The sequence below is a fragment of the Epinephelus fuscoguttatus genome, linkage group LG7 (genome assembly GCF_011397635.1).
Source record: "Epinephelus fuscoguttatus linkage group LG7, E.fuscoguttatus.final_Chr_v1".
Taxonomy (NCBI): Eukaryota; Metazoa; Chordata; class Actinopteri; order Perciformes; family Serranidae; genus Epinephelus; species Epinephelus fuscoguttatus.
The window spans coordinates 6,586,167-6,605,179 of NC_064758.1; the positions used below are offsets into that span (position 1 = coordinate 6,586,167).

General features: G+C 40.9%; 1 protein-coding gene across 2 annotated transcripts in view; it reads right to left on the bottom strand.

Moving 5' to 3' along the window:
* The window catches only part of prkcz (protein kinase C, zeta), a 225,110-nt gene that overhangs the window by 133,959 nt on the left and 72,138 nt on the right, over nt 1–19,013 (bottom strand). Inside the window, exon 1 of one of the 2 annotated variants that reach the window (XM_049581680.1) lies at nt 16,112–16,381. The exons of the other annotated variant lie outside the window; for it this stretch is intronic. Within the exon in view, the coding sequence (XP_049437637.1) occupies nt 16,112–16,148 (37 nt within the window). The 5' untranslated portion in view covers nt 16,149–16,381. Of the gene's footprint in view, nt 1–16,111; nt 16,382–19,013 lie in introns of those variants that run through there. 2 annotated transcript variants of the gene reach the window in all.

Consider the following 19,013-nt stretch of genomic DNA (forward strand, 5'->3'; position numbering starts at 1 on the left):
AATCTTGTCCCAGCCAAAATTTAAGTTGTGCTCATCTCTGTATGCAAATAGGCCATCACAGAGAGCAGAGAGGGATTTAAACTCAGTACCAGACACCTAGTACGTGACTGGGGATTAACAGGCAACTCTACAGCAAAACATTGCCACAGAGGCCTCTGCTGTCTTGAATAAACACCCATCAGCTATACATTCTGCCTGTTTTTGCCTCATGATGAATGTCTTTGTGATTCTAGTATCTTTGTATCGCTCTCTGAGTCAGGGCAGTGGAGATCAGAGCGAAAGCGAGCAGGGGAGAGACACAAAGAGGCTGTGCTCTTTGGGGTCTCCTCTGTGAATTCCCTCTAATCCCGTTAACTCAAGGCCTCTAAAGGAAAGGTGCCTTGGAGAATCATTGCAGTGTGTTTCCATAGTTACCCTGTATTTCTTCCCCCGTGCCCGTATTAGTGGGTGAGTGATGGAGTTGGGGTGGGGGGGGGGGGGGGGCGGGGACACACAATATGCCACTGAGGCGTTGTGTGTGAGGGAGGTGAAAATACACATCATGTTATACTTTCTTAACGCCCACCTCAGATGCTAAATACAGTGTATGTGATTAAATAATTAACCACCACAGATGTTTGGTTAAGTCGTAAATTGCAGCTCGTAGCTTTGTGTCTTTAATCGGTGTTGATAAATAGATAAGTGGTTACACAGAAGAAGTTTAAATACACAATTAACTGTTGTAATGAGATCAACCCTGCTTGGTTGATATTTAAACCCTCAACCAACAGAAGTAAAACCAAGTAATCCCACAACAGGCCTCCATCTATCACAGTGGGGCTCTCTGACAAAATGGCACTGAAGACCTCTTCACAGGTAAACTGAAAGAACCTTTGCAATCCCAATGGTAGAACTGCCACAATGACACTTTCCAGTCAAGGTTTTTGATCTGCTTTGACGAGATAATCCAACTAACAGCAGCGCATGAAAACCTCTGGGGTTATTCTAGCTGTTTTGCCTCATATTCAAACAGAATAGTATGAATGGCAATTGTAAAATACCAATCATATTGTAAATCTAAATCTGGACAATCGGCTTTTTCCATAAAGGGCTGTCAACTCTGGAATACATTACCAACTAAAATCAAACTGATTAAGGATTTAAAATCCTTTACAACAAAGGTCAAGCGCTGGCTAAAAGCAAACCAGAGCTGTACCCACTTTTAGCTAACTGCACTCAAACTAAGGGGTAATAGTATAAGTGTTTCTATGTATTGTGGTATATGTATTTTATTGTGTCTTCCATGTTTATTGTGTATTCTGGTTTTAAAAGGTTTTTAAATAGAACATTTTTAATAACATTGTAGGTCTATATGTCAAAGCCCAACTAGGGCTAGGAAAATTAACAATATTAAATTGAATCGTCCCTATCATATAAAATGAAAAAAAAATGAAATACATAAAATTGTCGACTCATTACACACTGTTTCCATCTACAGTTTGACATTGTGTCCAATCCGACTGTTTTCCGTGGGGGAGTGGGATTCGATTTTTCCCAACCAATCACTAAAGACCAATGTATCCAACTGAATCTGAAGTCATTTTAAGACCACAGTGATATGTAGCCATGCCAACATACTTGTTTGTTGTGTCAGTGGTCACACTGTTACAATATTTTCCTCATACATGTGCGTTTATCTGCCATACAGACGGCACTCATCAGACACTGGGTTTAAATGGTGAATATTCCATCAATAGTCTTGACAGTCCATTGAGAAAAAAACATATTATATTATAATGTATTATATTATATTCTATTAAAATGTAGTGCATTACATTACAGAGTGGAGTAGAGTACAGTAGAGTAGAGTAGAGTAGAATAAACATGTTATGTACAAAACAATGCTGTTCAGTGAACATTGTAGCTTTTTTGATCCAAAAAAAAAAACAAAAAACAAACAACAAACATGATATTTCTCTGTTTGTGTTTTTGTCATGGCTATTGTCATTGATTTGATGTGGGTGAGGCTCAGTTGGAAAAAGGGGATATCATGTATTTCCATGCATTATTCAGAGTTTCTCACTATCTGAAACAAAATCTGACGGTTTGGGGGTTGTTTGCCTTTGTTCTTAGGCCACTGCCCATAAAATCTGATCAAACCACACCACACCCCCACAGTCCTGATGAAGCAGATTAGCTGAGCATTTACGTGTTTAAGTCTCAATAATGTTTTGATAAAGAAGATATTTCCAACCTTGCGCATTTTGTCATGATTAATCAAAATTTTTAAGAAATACTTAGAGTGACTTACAGTCCCTTTACTACACTTTCAATTAATCCTGGTCCCTGTCTGTTATGTTAGCCACAACAGAATTGACTTTTCCACAGAAAAGTTATTCTGTCCCTAAACCCCTCTAACCTTTCCTGGGACAGGTGTCAGTGTTTGAATGCATTTTTGAATTTGTGAAGGGAAACGTGTTAAAGCTACAACAGGGAGTTAAGTTGCTCTTTAAGATTTGAATCCAATTTTCAAAAGCTTTAAGAATTAATTAAAGCCTCATTGATTAAAAGGCTCAAACCAAAGAGTTGAGTCTTCACCTTGTCCATCTTGTCACTAATAATTGAGACCTGACCTAGAATCTGAGTCTGTCTGAGTTCAAAATATATCGACTCTTATCGGGGTTTGTACAGTCCTGCATTACTGTCACAAGTCTCGTGTCCTGCTTGTCAATCAAGCGGCAACCACCAGGGCTAGAAAAATTAAGTGCCCCAAACTGCAGTTCCTCTAATGGCCACTTGAGGCTGGCTCCAGAAGCAGTCAATGTTTACAGCCTGGTACAAAAAATGGTATTGGTCTCCATAGCTAATTTCACCATTCATGACAACTGCATGGAAGTGACTATTAAAGGACAACTTCGGTAGTTTTCAACCTGGGCTCTACTTCCCCATGTGTATGTGTGCATATGATTCATGGGTACCACTCGTTCTAAAATTGGTTCAGTATTGAGCTGCGAAACGAGCTAAAACGGTAATGGGGGCAAATGCGTCCCGTATAAAAGTGCTTTTTTTCGCCACTGACTGGTTCAGATCGCCAGTGCTATCTCTGTAAATAGCATATGGTAGCGGCCCTGGGGCAGTGGTGAGTGTGAATGAGTGGAGTCAGCTGTCAGTCAGTGTTGGAGCAGAAAGGCGGAAGGTGTCCCCGCTTGGTAATGTAAATGAGTATGTGTGTGTGAAGTGTGTGTTACGCTAGAAGAGTCAGAGGACGGAGTCTTTTATGTGCTACCCCCTGGAGTGTTACCTGAGTTTTTGGAGTGCTCAAATAAACGGGCCTTTTTCCCGAACACAAGAACAGGATGTCGCGCAACACCCCGTACAGCTTTCATAGGCTGCCTTTGTCGGACGGCGAGATGCTGAAGTTGTGGCTAGTTGTGCTACAAATGGATGCTAACACTCCTGTCCAGACACTGCGTCTTGCAGACCATTGGGTCTGCAGTGCTCACTTCTCCCAAGATGACTACTGCCAGCCAAAGAAGAGAAGACATCCAATCCCGAAACACCTCTTCCTCAAGAAAACGGCTGTCCCACGAGTAGAGAGAGCTACAGACACAGTGGAGCAAAGCTTGTGACATCACACAGCCCAGAGGTAAGGGAAAGGCTAAGTTAGCATGCTATTTACAGAGATAGCACTGGCGATCTGAACTGGTCAGTGGCGAAAAAAAGCACTTTTATACTCATTTACAATACCGAGCGGGGACACCTTCCGCCTCTCTGCTCCAACACTGACTGACAGCTGACTCCACTCATTCACACTCACCACTGCCCCAGGGCCGCTACCATATGCTATTTACAGAGATAGCACTGGCGATCTGAACCAGTCAGTGGCGAAAAAAGGCACTTTTATACGGGACGCATTTGCCCCCATTACCATTTTAGCTCGTTTCGCGGCTCAATACTGAACCAATTTTAGAACAAGTGGTACCCATGAATCATATGCACACATACACATGGGGAAATAGAGCCCAGGTTGAAAAATACCAAAGTTGTCCTTTAAGTAACTGACCTCTGACCTTTCTGCTGTCTGCAGAAAGTGTCCTTGGCTTCTCAGTTAGATCCACCCCACGCTCTTCAATAGCGCCAGCTTCTTGCCCAAATTGAAGAAGAATTAATTTTTGAAGACCTGCGTTTTCTTTGAGGCTTCAGCTAAAGACTTCACATCCACCACAAAAAAGTGTTGCTTCAAGGTGCAAACAAAGTTTTAAATAACAACAGCCAGACTTCACTCATGGCCTCAGGTGTACCAGAAGCATTATCTTTAGATGAGGTTGGTGTGTATGAAGTGTGAATTCACACACCAAATTAGATTCAAGTGAGGAGAAGCGTTGCTGTAGGGCAGTGACAGATGTATAGAGCCAAAGGCATGCAGTAGAGAGCCAGTAATGTTAAATCTGGGGTGAATAGTTAAAAATATGAGCACAGATAAATCAGGAGTGATTGTAAATATTGTACCAATACTGACCCAAAAAAATCGGTCAGTGCCAACCACAAATACAAATAAATACACCAGTGGGGATTCCCAGCCTCATCTATCATTTCATGTTTTACTCATAATATTCAGATTATCAATCCCAGCACAGATAATGACCCCCTCTAGTTATAGCAGATGTTGCTGCTCACTGCATCCAATTAAAAAACAATTTCTGAATCAGGGGGCGGATCAGTTCTTGTATACATTTTGCTAGGATTGTCCTTGCAGCCTGAAAGCAATGTGAACCAGAAACACAGCTGCCTCAGACATGTGCAGCACACCACTTGCACTTGACTAGCAGGCCTTCAAAGAGCTGACCTATTACAACATCTCCCTCTGGAGAGAGATGAGTGTTGCATTGCCCCATTTCTCTGCCAAGGTGCCAGAATGAGAGTAAGAAAGACGCAGACTGAGGAAGCCGCAGCACACAAGTCAAATGGTTTCTCAGATGATGAATCAAAACACAATACTACACCTCCGGATGCAAAGGCCATCGCACACAGTCCTGCCATTTTGTCTGCTGAAGATATAAAGAGGAGTAGACAGCCTGCTGGTGTTGTGCTGTAGCTTATGTGGGGAATTGTGTAGCAGGAGAGCAGGGTGGTACTGCCAAATCTCTCTAGGACAGGACATTTACGAGGGCTTGACTCATTTCCAGACATTGTTCCTCTCACTCGCAGGAAAGTAGCGGCATACAAGTTGCTACCAACAACACCCGCCCCCTCCCTCAGATACACTTCCAAGAAAAAAGAAAAAAAAAAAAAGAGCACACAAGGCCTTCAGACTGGGAATGTACTGTATATCGTCACTGATTTCTTGAGGAATCAGCAGTAATCAGCAGTGTGTGACTGCATGTATTCGTCTAGAAAGGGTCTCCCCATGTTCCTATGGAACTTGTCACTTGTGCAAAGTGGCAAATTATTTCCTGGTGACTTCTGAAAAGCCGAGAGCAATCAATGAAGCAACCCTGAGGCATTTTTAGACGCAATTAGACCTCTAAGATAAGGGATGCTCAGTAGTACCATGACTAACTTTCTTAGTTTGACTTCTAATTAAGGCATTTATTCAATTGTTCTTTTAATCAGTGTGTTCTAGATAAAAAAAAGGGGGAGAACGGACATTGCAAAGTGCATGAAATTAAAAAAGATGTCCAATTTCAATGTTGGGATCGCTGAAATTTGATGAAGATTTAGGAGTCAGTGTGGGTTCCCCAGAGACTGTACACAAGTCAGTGTCACATGTTGATGAGTCAGCCACTCCAGGTGACACCATGTCAATAGAGCTATCACCGTGTGATACGCATCCATATCCAACCAATGAGAGCTGAGGCTTGGCAACTCAGGGAATCATTTCTGTCTCTAAAGTGGGCACTGAGACCATCAGCTGATACAGATACAATACTAATGTACACTATCTTTTTCTCACTGCAGTATATTTCCATCCAACCAGTATGACGTTTCTATTATAAATACTATTATGTATTTTATGTTAAGCCTGTCACAATGACTACTTCTGTTGGATGACATATTGTCCCAAAAATATTTGCAACAAACAATATTCCTGCCATTAGGAGACTATTTTATCCCACTAATATAATGACAACACACTAACATAATAATGTGAGTACACCATTTCAAAGAGCAATGAATTTTTAGTTCTTATTCAGCCATTGGAATTGAAATATTAAGAATATATTTCACACATTTTGATATTTTGATAATGAATACCTGTAGAAAGTATATAAAAAAATATAGCACCATTATAGGAGTAGCCCAAAATTACTCAGGTTGAGACTTAACTGCATAACTGCATTTAGCTTCATAATCTGTCCAGCATACTGCAGTCGGGATGGACGGCCTGGAAGCCAGGCGGTTTGCTGGTGGATTTACAAAGTGGAGGATGAAGTTGTTCGAGGGTGAAACCACTAACAACAGACTTTGTGGCTAGGATTTGGCAAGGTAATGACTACCAGGAGTTTGCCTCTTCCACTTTCAAAGTGCATTTGTGGGGCGTCGGTTGCTTGGTGGTTGGAACGGGTGCCCCATGTGTGGAGGCTCCGTCCTCATTGCAGCGACCTGGGTTCGATTCTGGCCTGTGGCCCTTTGCAGATCTTATTACTGATGTACAGGGCAAAAGCAGAGTATTACCAGAGCATTTAAAAAGTTGTTTGTTTTTACTTCAGAGGACCAGCACCATAGAAGGACGTTTCATTTTAAGCATCAGTATGTAAGGATGACTTTGAAGCACATGCGTATTTCAGTTGTTGGTGTGGAATTCTGTACAAAATTATTTCAAGGGTTGTTCAAACATTTTTCAGTTCAAGAAAATGTATAAAGAAAGATCAATTAGACTACATGAAGTGGTCTGATAATCAGTCGTCTCAGTTGAAGGTGAACTACTGTATATGGCATTTGATTCTTCTTTTTCTCATGTTATTGGAAGTATTGGTTGTTAACTAACTGTGACTGGCCGACCATCTGTCTCCATTATGTATTCATGTTTTGAGTAAGGGGCAGGCAAAACAAGATTTTTCTTCTCCCTGCTCCTTTTCAATCATCTATTATTATTATTATCATATGACTGTGAATCCGAATGCTGTGCGTAACCAAAGTGAAATTAATTTTTTTTGGTGATGGTGAAAGTAGCTGCTAAACCCCTTAATCTGTGAACTAACAAAGATTAGAGGACCACATTCAAAGTCAAGACAGAAAATCATGGAGAGACAATACACCCTTGACACAAGGCTAATCACCTCATTATGGGTATTGGGATGATGAATACTACAGGGAGTAAACACTGTAGGTCCATAAACCAAAGAAAACCTAGGACATGGTTTTTGGGCAATTACACTTTGCAATGCTGGCCACTTATAGAAACTGTATTTAAAGGTATACTATGCAAGGTTTCCCAACGAGAGTGAATGTGGGGCTGACTATCACTTTCACTTGTGATACTGTTAAACAGTAAACTCACAAGTCAGTCTTTAGACGCTTTGCTTGACTAAAGACTGATGACTTTCTCCCTGATTTTGTGTTTAGATGGGTGGTGTTGGGAATAGAATGATTTTATGTGTTTTACTATCAGTTGTGTTTCACTATATAAGTTTTAGATATGTGAACAGTGAGAATACTGAGATGATTTCAGCTGATCTGAATGTGTTTGCTTTGCAGAAGTGGAGAAGTACAGGAGAGGAAGAGACATGAAGTCTGAGGAGCACATATCGCAATGCTTAGATAATTAGTTTCATATATGGTAAAAAGAATAGAAAGTGATGTACAGATAGTAAGGTACAGCACGTGTAGGGAGTTGTGTTGTTCTCTTGTCTTTCAAAACAGGAACCACGTCCCCACCGCCAGCGGGAAGGAGTCAGATTAACACGAGGCAGGGGCGTGGTGTGGTGAAGGAGGAAGTGGAACTGCCAATGAGAAGAAGACAACGCCTTGCGTGCACAATGACACTCTGTTACGCTCAAATATACTGGGTCAGGGAAAGGACACGAGGTCAGACTTGGTGAACTGACACACCTTTGTTGTTCGTCAGGGACGTGAAGTTGAGACCCAGAGCTCTGTAATTTTATTCCTTTACTGCTTAATAAACTACATTAACTGAGACCGAATATCTTCTCCTATTGCTTCAATAAAGAACACGCAGGACTGAGCTCACACATAGCATATTGGAGAGTAGGATGAGCCCCAAGTCCATCAGTGGATACAATTTCAGAGTTTAAAAAAACTCCCTACGTTGCAGAACCAATAGTAAATCCGCAGGGTGGTCCTTCGGTGGCTCGCTGAACTCAGTCCGACTAGAAACACGTGTAGCGGTACAACATGGCTCAAGTTGCTGTATGTCCTTCATTTCCACTATCTTGTGGACTGAGCACACGTTTGATAAAACGGAGTTAAATCTCTCGGCATCCATTTTCAAGCTCTCTGTGTGTTTGTGTCCTTGCGGACGAGAAAAGGGGGAGCGCACATTTCCGGGAGGGCGTGTCCTTTTCAAAAATGCAAGAGGCGTTGTTTTGTTGCCGGCCGTTTTCGCCGGTGTGTTAAACACACTTTAGAAAGGAGTGTCCCCAGACTATCAGAAGGCGGAGATCTCTGATTGTCTGGTGGCGAGACTAGTTAATTGACTAGAAAATTGACATTTTCTACATATTAGGGCCGTAACGGTACATGTATTTGTGTCGAACCGTTCGGTACGCGACTTTCGGTTCGGCACGACCCTGTACCGAATTACTGGGCACAGGATGTTATTTTATTTTATTTTGTATTATTTTAATTCCGTTTTTGCGAGCCGAACCATTTAAAATATCTAGTTCCCCGATGGACATAATTGAGTGACGGACCGAGTCCCGTAAATCTCCGCTTTCACTTTGTGCATGGTGTGGGTTAAAATGAAAAAGAAAGTGACAAACACATAAGCCATGAGCCTGCTCCACCTCAAGCCGGTCGCAGCGCACCATACGCCTGCCGCGAGCCGTTCAGCACCGCGGACAGTCAGACTAATAGGCTGTCGAACCAATGACATGGACCCCATGGCAAGTGAGCCTGACGAACCTGAAGACCCACCCGCAAACCTTAAGTCCTCCGTTCCGGAACACTTTGGTTTCAGGGTAAAATACGAAGATGGAAATAAACAAGTTGACAAGACAAAAGCAGTGTGTCGACACTGCAGAACAGCGGTCGGGTATGTACTTGGAAACACGTCTAACATGCTAACGCTTCTAAAGCGACACCATTCGAGTTTGAACGTTAACCGGCACGACTAGAAAAAGCAATCTGGTGCAAACTACGATATCGTCGTCGTTTAAAAAGAAAGAGCGTTTCCCTGACCATCGCGCTAAAGAAATAATCAACGCCATTGGAGTTGAGTAAAATTGTTTAAGCTGCCCTTTAGATATAAGCATGTTTTGTTTACTGCACTTTGGAATAAAAAGATAAAGTCCGCACACCAGAAGCTGCTCCTTGAACAATTTATTCATGCATTGTTGTAACGTTTCGGGCCCCTGCCCTTCATCAGACGATGAAGGGCAGGGGCTGGTCTGATGAAGGGCAGGGGCCCGAAACGTTACAACAATGCATGAATAAATTGTTCAAGGAGCAGCTTCTGGTGTGCGGACTTTATCTCTTTATTCCATACTTACCTTTTGGTCCAGCACCTAGCATTAAAATTTTTTTTTTTGGGCATGTGCGTGCTACTTTTACCTGTTATTGTTTACTGCACTTTAACAAAGTGGGAAAGCTAAGTAAGTTCCTAGTCAAACTGAATCTGAGCAGGCTTTAAAGCTGACCAGCTGCACTATACTTTTTATTTTAATTGAGTAAAACTGTTAAAGCAGAAATTTATATTTATATTTTTCATTCAAAAAATGTGTTAAAAAAACAGTAGGATTTTATTTTTCACTTTTATATTTCTATTTTCATTCAAACAATGTGAAAAAGCAGGATTTTATATATATATGTTTCATTCAAAAACTGTGTAAAAAGAGTTAACTGCTGTGGTGGTATGTTTTAATAAGGTTACCAATAACTAAAAGATATTTAATAGTTGTCTATTTTTTTCATTACTGTACCGAAAAAAACGAACCGTGACTTGTGTACCGAGGTACGTACCGAACCGCGATTTTTGTGTACCGTTACACCCCTACTACATAGTATACCTTAAAGCCAGTAAGTATACTGATCAAAGACCATTGAGAATTAAGTCGTGTACAAATGGAAAGCCTTGCTGAAGCAATGGTAAGTGATGGGCGAAAATGAACTAACAAATCTCATTTAACTGCTTTTTTCCATAAAACCAGGTCAGCCTGCTGAACATGCGAATGCTCATGAATCCCCAACTTTTCCAAACAAATTTCTCCACTGTTACTAACAAAGTGCAGCATAGGGCACTGAATGAACGAATAAGGACTGAATAAATTGGACCTGAGTTGAGACCTCCGTCAGTCAAAGCCAATGATGTATTTGGGTCACCCAAAGTTGTAATGTAAAAACAGCATGGAAGCTACAAATAGGATGTGTTGTATTTTATTTCTCAGAGCATTTAAAAAAGCCGCTGGTTACAAAAAGCAAAGGAAATAGATCAGGTTCGTCATGAAATATGATTGGGAGCTCATTTTTTCAGATAAATCCAACACCACATGAATGGGTAACTGGGACATCTGGGACATCTGCTATTTGCCTCTCAAGAACATCAGATCATTGTCCAGTGTCATTTCTGTCTACCTGAGATGCTGAATCACTGCATTAAAATGTTTTAATTAAATAAGTATAATAATATAATATAATAATTTAAATATTGTATCTTTATTAATGTAAAATTATAGATGATGACTGGTAACGTGCTGCAGAGAAGTTTTGTGGGGCGGTCAGCACAAGCTGTCGAATGTGCATGTACTATAGCGGAGTGTGAGTATTAAAGCTCAAAAGGTTCAATAGATTTACATATATCAACTCAGTAGTTGTTGTTCTGGTGGTCCAGGCATTTGAGATCTTAGCATTCAGTCAGTATATCCGCTTTTGCTCCATCTGTAGTGGTGTGTGTGTGTGTGTGTGTGTGTGTGTGTGTGTGTGTGTGTGTGTGTGTGTGTTCACTGACAGACCTGTGTTAGGGTCACTGATTGATCATGTCCTAAATTACTTCGCGTTTTAGTTTAACAGCCTAGTGGTGCTAGAGTTGCCACAGGCAGAGAGTAGCTATTTCCATTTCTGCTCATCTTCTCTAAAACACACTAAATAAAAGCAGTGCATTGATTTGGGACAGCCAATCTCATCAGTGCTGTTATATAATCAGCTGAAGCATCTATGAAAGAGCTGCAATTATCCATGAACCTGTGCTTCCTCTCATGTGTTCCTGGAACACACTCACAAAAATAAAAACATAAAATTCCAGACATAAAACAAGTAGAATATTTTTACCATTATTTTATCAAAGCAGCAAACGTCAGGGCTGAAAAATAAAGCCAATGCAGCCACTTGAGAGGCTCCAAGAGCCAGTCAATCCCAATGAACCCATGTTAAAATGCCCAACTCAACAGCAGAAATAAACATGTTTACAACAACAACAACAACAACAACAACAACAACAAAAAAGTTCTCTACAGCTAATTTCAACATGTAATTAAGTTTAAAAGTCTACATAATTAAGAGCATGGATGCTTTGAGTTACAAGCGTTTGCCATCCGTTGACAAGTCACTACCTAGAAAACAACATTGGTGGGGTAACGCAACCATGGTGTAACCTTAGGTTCACAGAGCATGGCCATAGCCGTTACTTTTTCAGTTTCAGGTTCATGAAAGTTAACAGTGATGTTTTGGTCTTGTTCAGTCTTGTTCAGTCTTTGGGTGTACTGAAAGACCCTCTAAGGGTTGTTTTAACGGTTTTAAGTCTGGGTTTGCTCGCAAAAATTAGCATTAGCATTAGTGTTATCACAGTTAATCCTAGCTGTTAACACAACCCGCTAACTAAGCCAGCAGCTTGTTCTAGGGTTATGTCCATGGTCTTGTCCAGATAGGATCACTTCTAGCTCTAAAAAAAAAAGATGGCAGTGGCCATAATGCAGAACACAAGGCCTCAAAATTGGAGTCCCTGAACCAATAGGTACCATCACAGTAGCTACTTCCCTTATTTTACACAGTCTGTGATTTTAACCAGCCTCCAACAGCCAGACTATATTCCATTAACTCATCACTCTAACTTTTTGCTAAAAAAAAAAAAAAGAAAAAAAAAAAAAAAGAACTTGGAAAACAATCACTCAAAAATTCTATCTGATCAATTAACATTTAAATGAAAATGTGACTTGCCTAAAAAAAAAACCTTTAACTACTACAAAACATTGTTGTTTGAGATGAAGAATTGCAGCTTGACTCTACAACTGTGAGACATCTTTACAGCATTGTGAATTAGGAATGTTCCTGACTATGACTAATTTCCCTGACGTTTAAACGGAAGTTTAAACCTAGACTAGATGACTAGTCTAAAAGTTAGAAAGCACTTAGAAAACAGTTAAAATGGCACACAGTTAATCTATGAGGTTAAAAAATTCAGGAAAAATACCATGTATACACTAAGAGCCATTTGAAATCGTTAATCACAATTTTTAATGACCAAATTGTATTTTAAATGCCGCTAAAATGTGTTGCACTAAGCACTGTGCATTATGAACATTGCAAATTATCCTACAAAATGTGACAACAACATATGAAATAATAAGCGAACAAACTATGTTTGTTGAAAATAATATTCTTTAAGAAAATAAATCTTTAGTAAACGTATCTTATTATTACAATGACACTTTCATTGGGTGAATGCAATCACATAGCAAACAGCCTACAGTAAAAAAACAAACAAAAAAAATCTCTCATTAGAACATGTATTTTATGTCATTTAAATGTGTACATTAATAAAATAATAAGAAAAACTTAGTTCAACTGGCTGGTATTTCGAGCAATTTTTAACCGACTTTTTTCACTGATTGTTCATTTACCTGGCGAAACTTAAGTTGGAGACTTAATACCTCTTCTGTCTGTTCATCTCACAACAAAGTGACAACTGGATTGGTTTAAAATCCCCTATAGTCTACTGTAATTTGCCTTGTATGAAGACTCACTCATACATGTATTTTAGAGCTGCAACTACCAAATAGTTTTCATAGTTGATTAATCTACTCACTTTTGTTCAGTAATCATTTAGTCTAAAAAATGTCAGAAAGAATAATACATTAATATAAAATATTCTAAAAACTCAAAGATATGCTTTTGAATTGCTCACTTTTTCCAAGATATTAGGGTTATATGAAACAGAACAAAACAAGCAAGTCTTTACATTTGAGAGGCCACAACTTCCACATGTTTGGTATTTCTTGTCTTTGACAAAGTTTCTGTTGATCAACTATAAAAAGCAAAAAGCAAAAAGCGAAATCATTTCACCGCTAGGTTTGCTGTCGTGCACTGCCTGTAGACCAAAACAAAGTGTGTCATGAGCCACTCCTCCTAGGCTAAAACATCGCTCTCACTCACGGAGAAGAGGAGGAACGTTAGCGTTAGCTCCCGGTGTTAGCACTAGCTGGGTCGGCTAGAGCCCGCCAGGCTGCCCGCCTGGCTCGCGGGCTGCTCAAGCTCCGGACATTAACCTATCCCGGTGTTTCCTCCGCAGCCTCCACTTCACCCAGCTTCACTCAGCTGCCCGAAAAAACTCGCTGCTTCTTCCCACTTTGACGTGAATAACAAACCAGAGCTTGGTGCTCCAGTTGGATCCAAACAGAGAGCCGGGGCTAGTTGGGAAGCTAGTGGAGGCTAACTGGCTGTGCTTCCCTCCGGTCATGCTGCAGCTAACGCCTCGCCAGCCGCTCCCAGCTAGCTCCGGTTTGTTATTGAGGTTAAAGTGGGAGAGACAGCGGATCTGTGGGGCAGCTGAGTAAAGTGGAGCCTGAGGAAGCACCCTGGTTTCGTTCCGCTCTCTGCCATTTCATTTCAAAAATATGCGCTGCCATTGCTCACTGGCTGTAGCCTTTTATAGGGAGGGAGGGCCAAGGGCTCCGAGAGGGGCAGGGGGAGGTGGGGATTCACATGAACGTACATGAACGCGCAGCCGGACCGGCTTGTAAACAATGGGCTGGAGATCAAGAGAGAGGGTGTGTGAGGTCATGCTATACTCCAGATGAAATTACACCTCTAGTTCTTCACATAGCAATTTCTTAATTCCTTCAATCTAGAAATCATGAATTTCGCTTATTGCTCCTTTAACAATAAGCGAATAACAGTATAACACTGTTAACAGAATAACAGTGTCGCCGCAAACGCGACAAACATCCACTAACTTTGACGGAGTTTTCTGCGAGCACGGCTGAGCCATTTTGTACCGCTACACATGTTTCTAGTGGGACTATGTTTACAAGCACAAGAGTTCAGCGAGCCATCGAAGGACCGCCCTGCAGATTTACTATTGGTTCTGCAACGTAGGGAGTTTTTTTAAACTCTGAAATTGTATCCGCCCATCTAAACACAAAATCAGGGAGAAAGTCATCAGTCTTTAGTTAAGCAAAGCGTCTAAAGACTGACTTGTGAGTCTACAGATTTAGAAACATATTTTAGTGTACTGTTTAGCTGTAAAATGAGAAAGTATGTGACCTGGCCACCATGTTAGAAACAGTCGAGCGGAGACCAAAAAAATAAAAAACAAACACCCACTGACCAGGGCAAAATGACTTATTTTATGTTTTCATTTAACCATGATGTATTGTTGCTGCCTCCAAAAAACGCACACAGCCGGCAACTGAGAGGTAAACACTACATTTGCATGCTCAGATCATTGCATTTTTTGTCTTTAAAAAAAAAAAAAAAACAAAAAAAAAACAATATTCCTACCAAGCTGTTTACATGGCCAATGAACTGAATATTCTTCTTATACTCCTGTTTACATGCAGCTGTGCATACTCTGATTAATGTCACATCAAAATATAGAAAAATGGAATGGCTGAAGCTGCTTGTCAGTCTCATTTGTTAACATTACTGCTGATCCCTACTCTGCTCCACTAACGTTCGTCTCTGGGTGACAGTAGAACAAAGTATTCACAACATAGTTCATGTTCACCTGGCACAGGTAATTATTTAGACATTAATCAAAACAAGCTTGTAACTTTTGTGAACATGAAGTCAACTCTTGAGTTCTTGAGTTCCATCGCTTTGTTTCTGTCAATATCACGTTATTAATTAACATTTAGATAACTGATTATTGACATTTGTGAATCAATGCCGAATCATCCATGTCTGCATCGCCATGCATCGAGGAATCAATTATTTCCCCCACCCCTACTATGTATATCAAGTAAAGTATACCATGTATAGTACTTAATTTCAGAATGACTTCTGTAATTAAGTTTTTAATCACAAGTCACTCACTCTCTATGTCAATCATACAATTTCAATAACTAATCACACTAAGGACACTAAAATGTCCTACCCAAGACTGCTGGAAATGGCTAAAAGAAACCTCACTATCCTAAAACAATGTACAGAGACAGACTTTAACTTTGTTACTAGTCACTGCCTCGTGGAGACAGATAGACTGATGGTTTAAATGGGTTACACAGATCCAAATCGACAGCACACATGGTACTGAGAAGAACCAAGAGGCACAAGTTGTCAGGGCTGACAATGTGCAGCTTACAGAGGAAAGCCTCACATGCTCCCAGCAAGGAAAAACAGGGGATATTCAATTTAGATGCAGCTGCTGATGTGAGGATGAAAGACACACTCTGTTAAACAGTTACTCTGGAGTCTAACTGACCTTGTGGAAAATGGATCTAGTTGCTAAGATCGCATTCAAACTATGGGGTGCATGCAACAAGACAGTGCAACGATGTCAGGGTAATTGCATGATAAGTATTAAAAAGAAGGAAGATCAAAGTAACCTACTTCCATCCCTGGGTGAATATTAATGATTTCATCGCTGGCAAAAAGGCAAAGCAGCTCACCTCAACTCAACTCCGTTCCCATGCCACCTTCCTACTGAGTCTGACATGCTCTCAGGCTGTCACTGCACACACCTCAGGTGACCTGATATTGACTGAATCCCAGTGACAGACACATCCACTCTGACCCCTACCTTTGACTCGAAGGTAGAAAAGCAGCGTGAGCAGCATCTCTCCTGCTAATTGTTACCGCCTTCACACCCCAGATCTCATGGTGGTCTCCTGCACCTCCTCCGCTACTCCTCTCCTCATCCTGCCTTCCTGCTCCTCCTGCTCTCACAGAACAGCTTCGCTCGTGTGTCTGTGTCGCTCTCTCTTCCCTCCCCTCCCTCCTTATTTGCTTTCATTCCCCCTTCTCTGCTTCTGGCTGCTTCTCTTCATCTTCTTGTCACACCACACACACACACACACACACACACACACACACACACACACACACACACACACACACTTCAAGTAGCACACATCAGAGGAGGTGTACGCAAATAAATTCTTTGTGCGCTTGTGCATCAAATGTTCCCCACTTCCTCAACAGGGATCGTACCACATGATTGAGTTTTTTTCAGGGACCTGCTGTCTGATCCACATTGCAATTGCACCATTTCACCCACAAGATGGCAGTCGTAGCCCTGAATCTAACAGTAGCATCCTCTGCACACAACACATTTTGACCTATATTTAAACCTTGTGGACTATTTTTAGTGGCTGTGCTGTGCCTATTGGAGCCCATACTGGATGACAGCTACACTTTCCTAGAGACCTGTCTCTGGATGCTTTTATAGCACCCTTTTCATGGGAACACTGAGAGCTCTGAGCGCTACTGTATATCACCTTCACAGTCTTTGCATAATGTTATGCTGTCCTACATAAGCCAGAGGTACTGTATTGTCTTTGTTGAAATTATCTGGGGTTCATTTTATAATGTATGAGCATGAGCAGTGTCTACCCTCTCCAGCAAATCCCAAACACAGTGCCAAATTATTCTACCTTAGCAAAGCCATTCTGTCCCATTTTACTGTAAGTTTTTCTGCCAAAGTCAACCATTGGTGTGTTTTACTTCCACTTGTTTTCAGAGTAGTTTCGTTCCTTTCAGGTATTGTAGTGTGGTAAAGCCCTTCTGTGCGGAGTTTGCATGTTCTCCCCGTGTCAGCATGGGTTTTCTCCAAGTACTCCAGCTTCCTCCCACAGTCCAAAAACATGCAAGTTAGGTTAATAGGTGACTCTAAATTGGCTGTAGGTGTGAATGCGAGCATGAATGGTTGTCTGTCTCTACAGTATGTGTCAGCCCAGTGACCTGTCCAAGGTGTACCCCATGTCTCACCCAATGTCAGCTTAGATGCTTCCGTGACCCCTAACAGAATAAGCTGTTATGGAAAATGAATGAATGAATAATCACTTTTCTAATCGGTGTTCTTAGCTGTACCACCAATGTAAAACGGACCTCAGCAAATACAGACCAAGCATGGGGAGAGGGGGGTGGGGGTGACATGCAGCAAAGGGCCATGGGTTGGAAATGGGGGCCTGCTCTACCAGGTGAGCTAGTGGATGCCTCAGAGTACATTTATAATGTATTCCCTTTTCTCAGAATCTGTATTGCTCATAGCTTAACACTGAATAGTAGTAGAGTAGAGTGGCTCTGCTCAAACGGTCTGTGAGTTATCATGGTGATCTAGTCAGGTTAGAAGAAAACCACCTTCTGGAATGGAAAACTCTGGCTTTAGGCTCAACATACCTCACTGACCTGCTAATCTTGTGTCGTAGTACAACCCTTGGGTTGCACCAACACAGATTAGGGCAATAAGTTCTACCTGTAACACCAGAGGGCTGTACTACGAAGCAGGATTTAGAGTTAGCGAGGTAACTTCAGGGTTAATTCTGGGTTGGCAGTGCCACAAGGATGGTTCACTTTTTACCAGGACAAATCAGTGTAGTAACTGAACAGCTAACCTGCTCCAGAGCAGGTTAGCTGCAGAGGATCAGATGACAACCTGTCAACACCTCATCGACCTATCAAATCACTGGCAAAAAGGATCCTGACATGGACAAAAGTCCTCAGTGACAGTGAAGAGTCTATTTTTTTACAGTAGAAAATAGACTCAGTGGACTCATTTTATTGTTTCAGGCTTTGTACTTCCACTCTAACAAACAGAGAGATTCTTCACATAATAATTTGAACTGCATTTTAATGGTGCAGAGTTTATTTTATCCCTGCAATGACAGCTGACATCCTGGCTCTCTGATTCCATCACTGCAGCTCAGAATAACATGAGACATGTGTGATGAGAGCTGGAAATAAAAACCAATGAGAAATATTCCACACACCTCTAACTGGCGTTCATGATTATAATAAAACATTTTGCTCAGATCAATACTTTTTCACTTTTTACTTGACTAGCAGAAACAGTCTGGCCTTACTTTTAAGTGCTCTTATGCAACAAATTCAGAGTACTTTCTTCATTTTCATCATCATTCACCTGAATTGCAAAAAATACTCACTAATACCTAAATGTATTTTAAGCCTTGGCCTGCTTTTAATATTTAGAAATGATTTATAGTGTTTCTACAACTTCCTATTGTGTTGGAAGATTACAGGCTTGTTTACATTTTACTCAGATAAATAAGACTATTTGCTGTCCCTAAAACAAAACATTCTCGCAAGTGATTAGTATCACTGTTTCATCTCATATGGAGTACTTCATTCACAGTTCTGATGATGTCACTTGTAATTACCAACCCCTCTTCTCCCCTAAATGTGCTCATGGCTGGAGAGGAAACTTGACTGACACCGCTTATCCAGACAGCCAATGTTAGGGTTAGTAAAGCCAGATAACCAAAAATCCTGGGTATGTTGAACTTGCTTTGTAGTACAGGCCTCTTTTGTTTTCACAACTTTTAAACTTTAACACTAAACCAAATTAAATTTAAGACTGGAGAAAATATGGGCAAAATGTGTCAAAGGTGCAAGCATTTTCTGCTTTTGGAAACTGACTAAGGAACAGTTTACACTCAAATATTCCCTTTCTATTGATGTTCGTA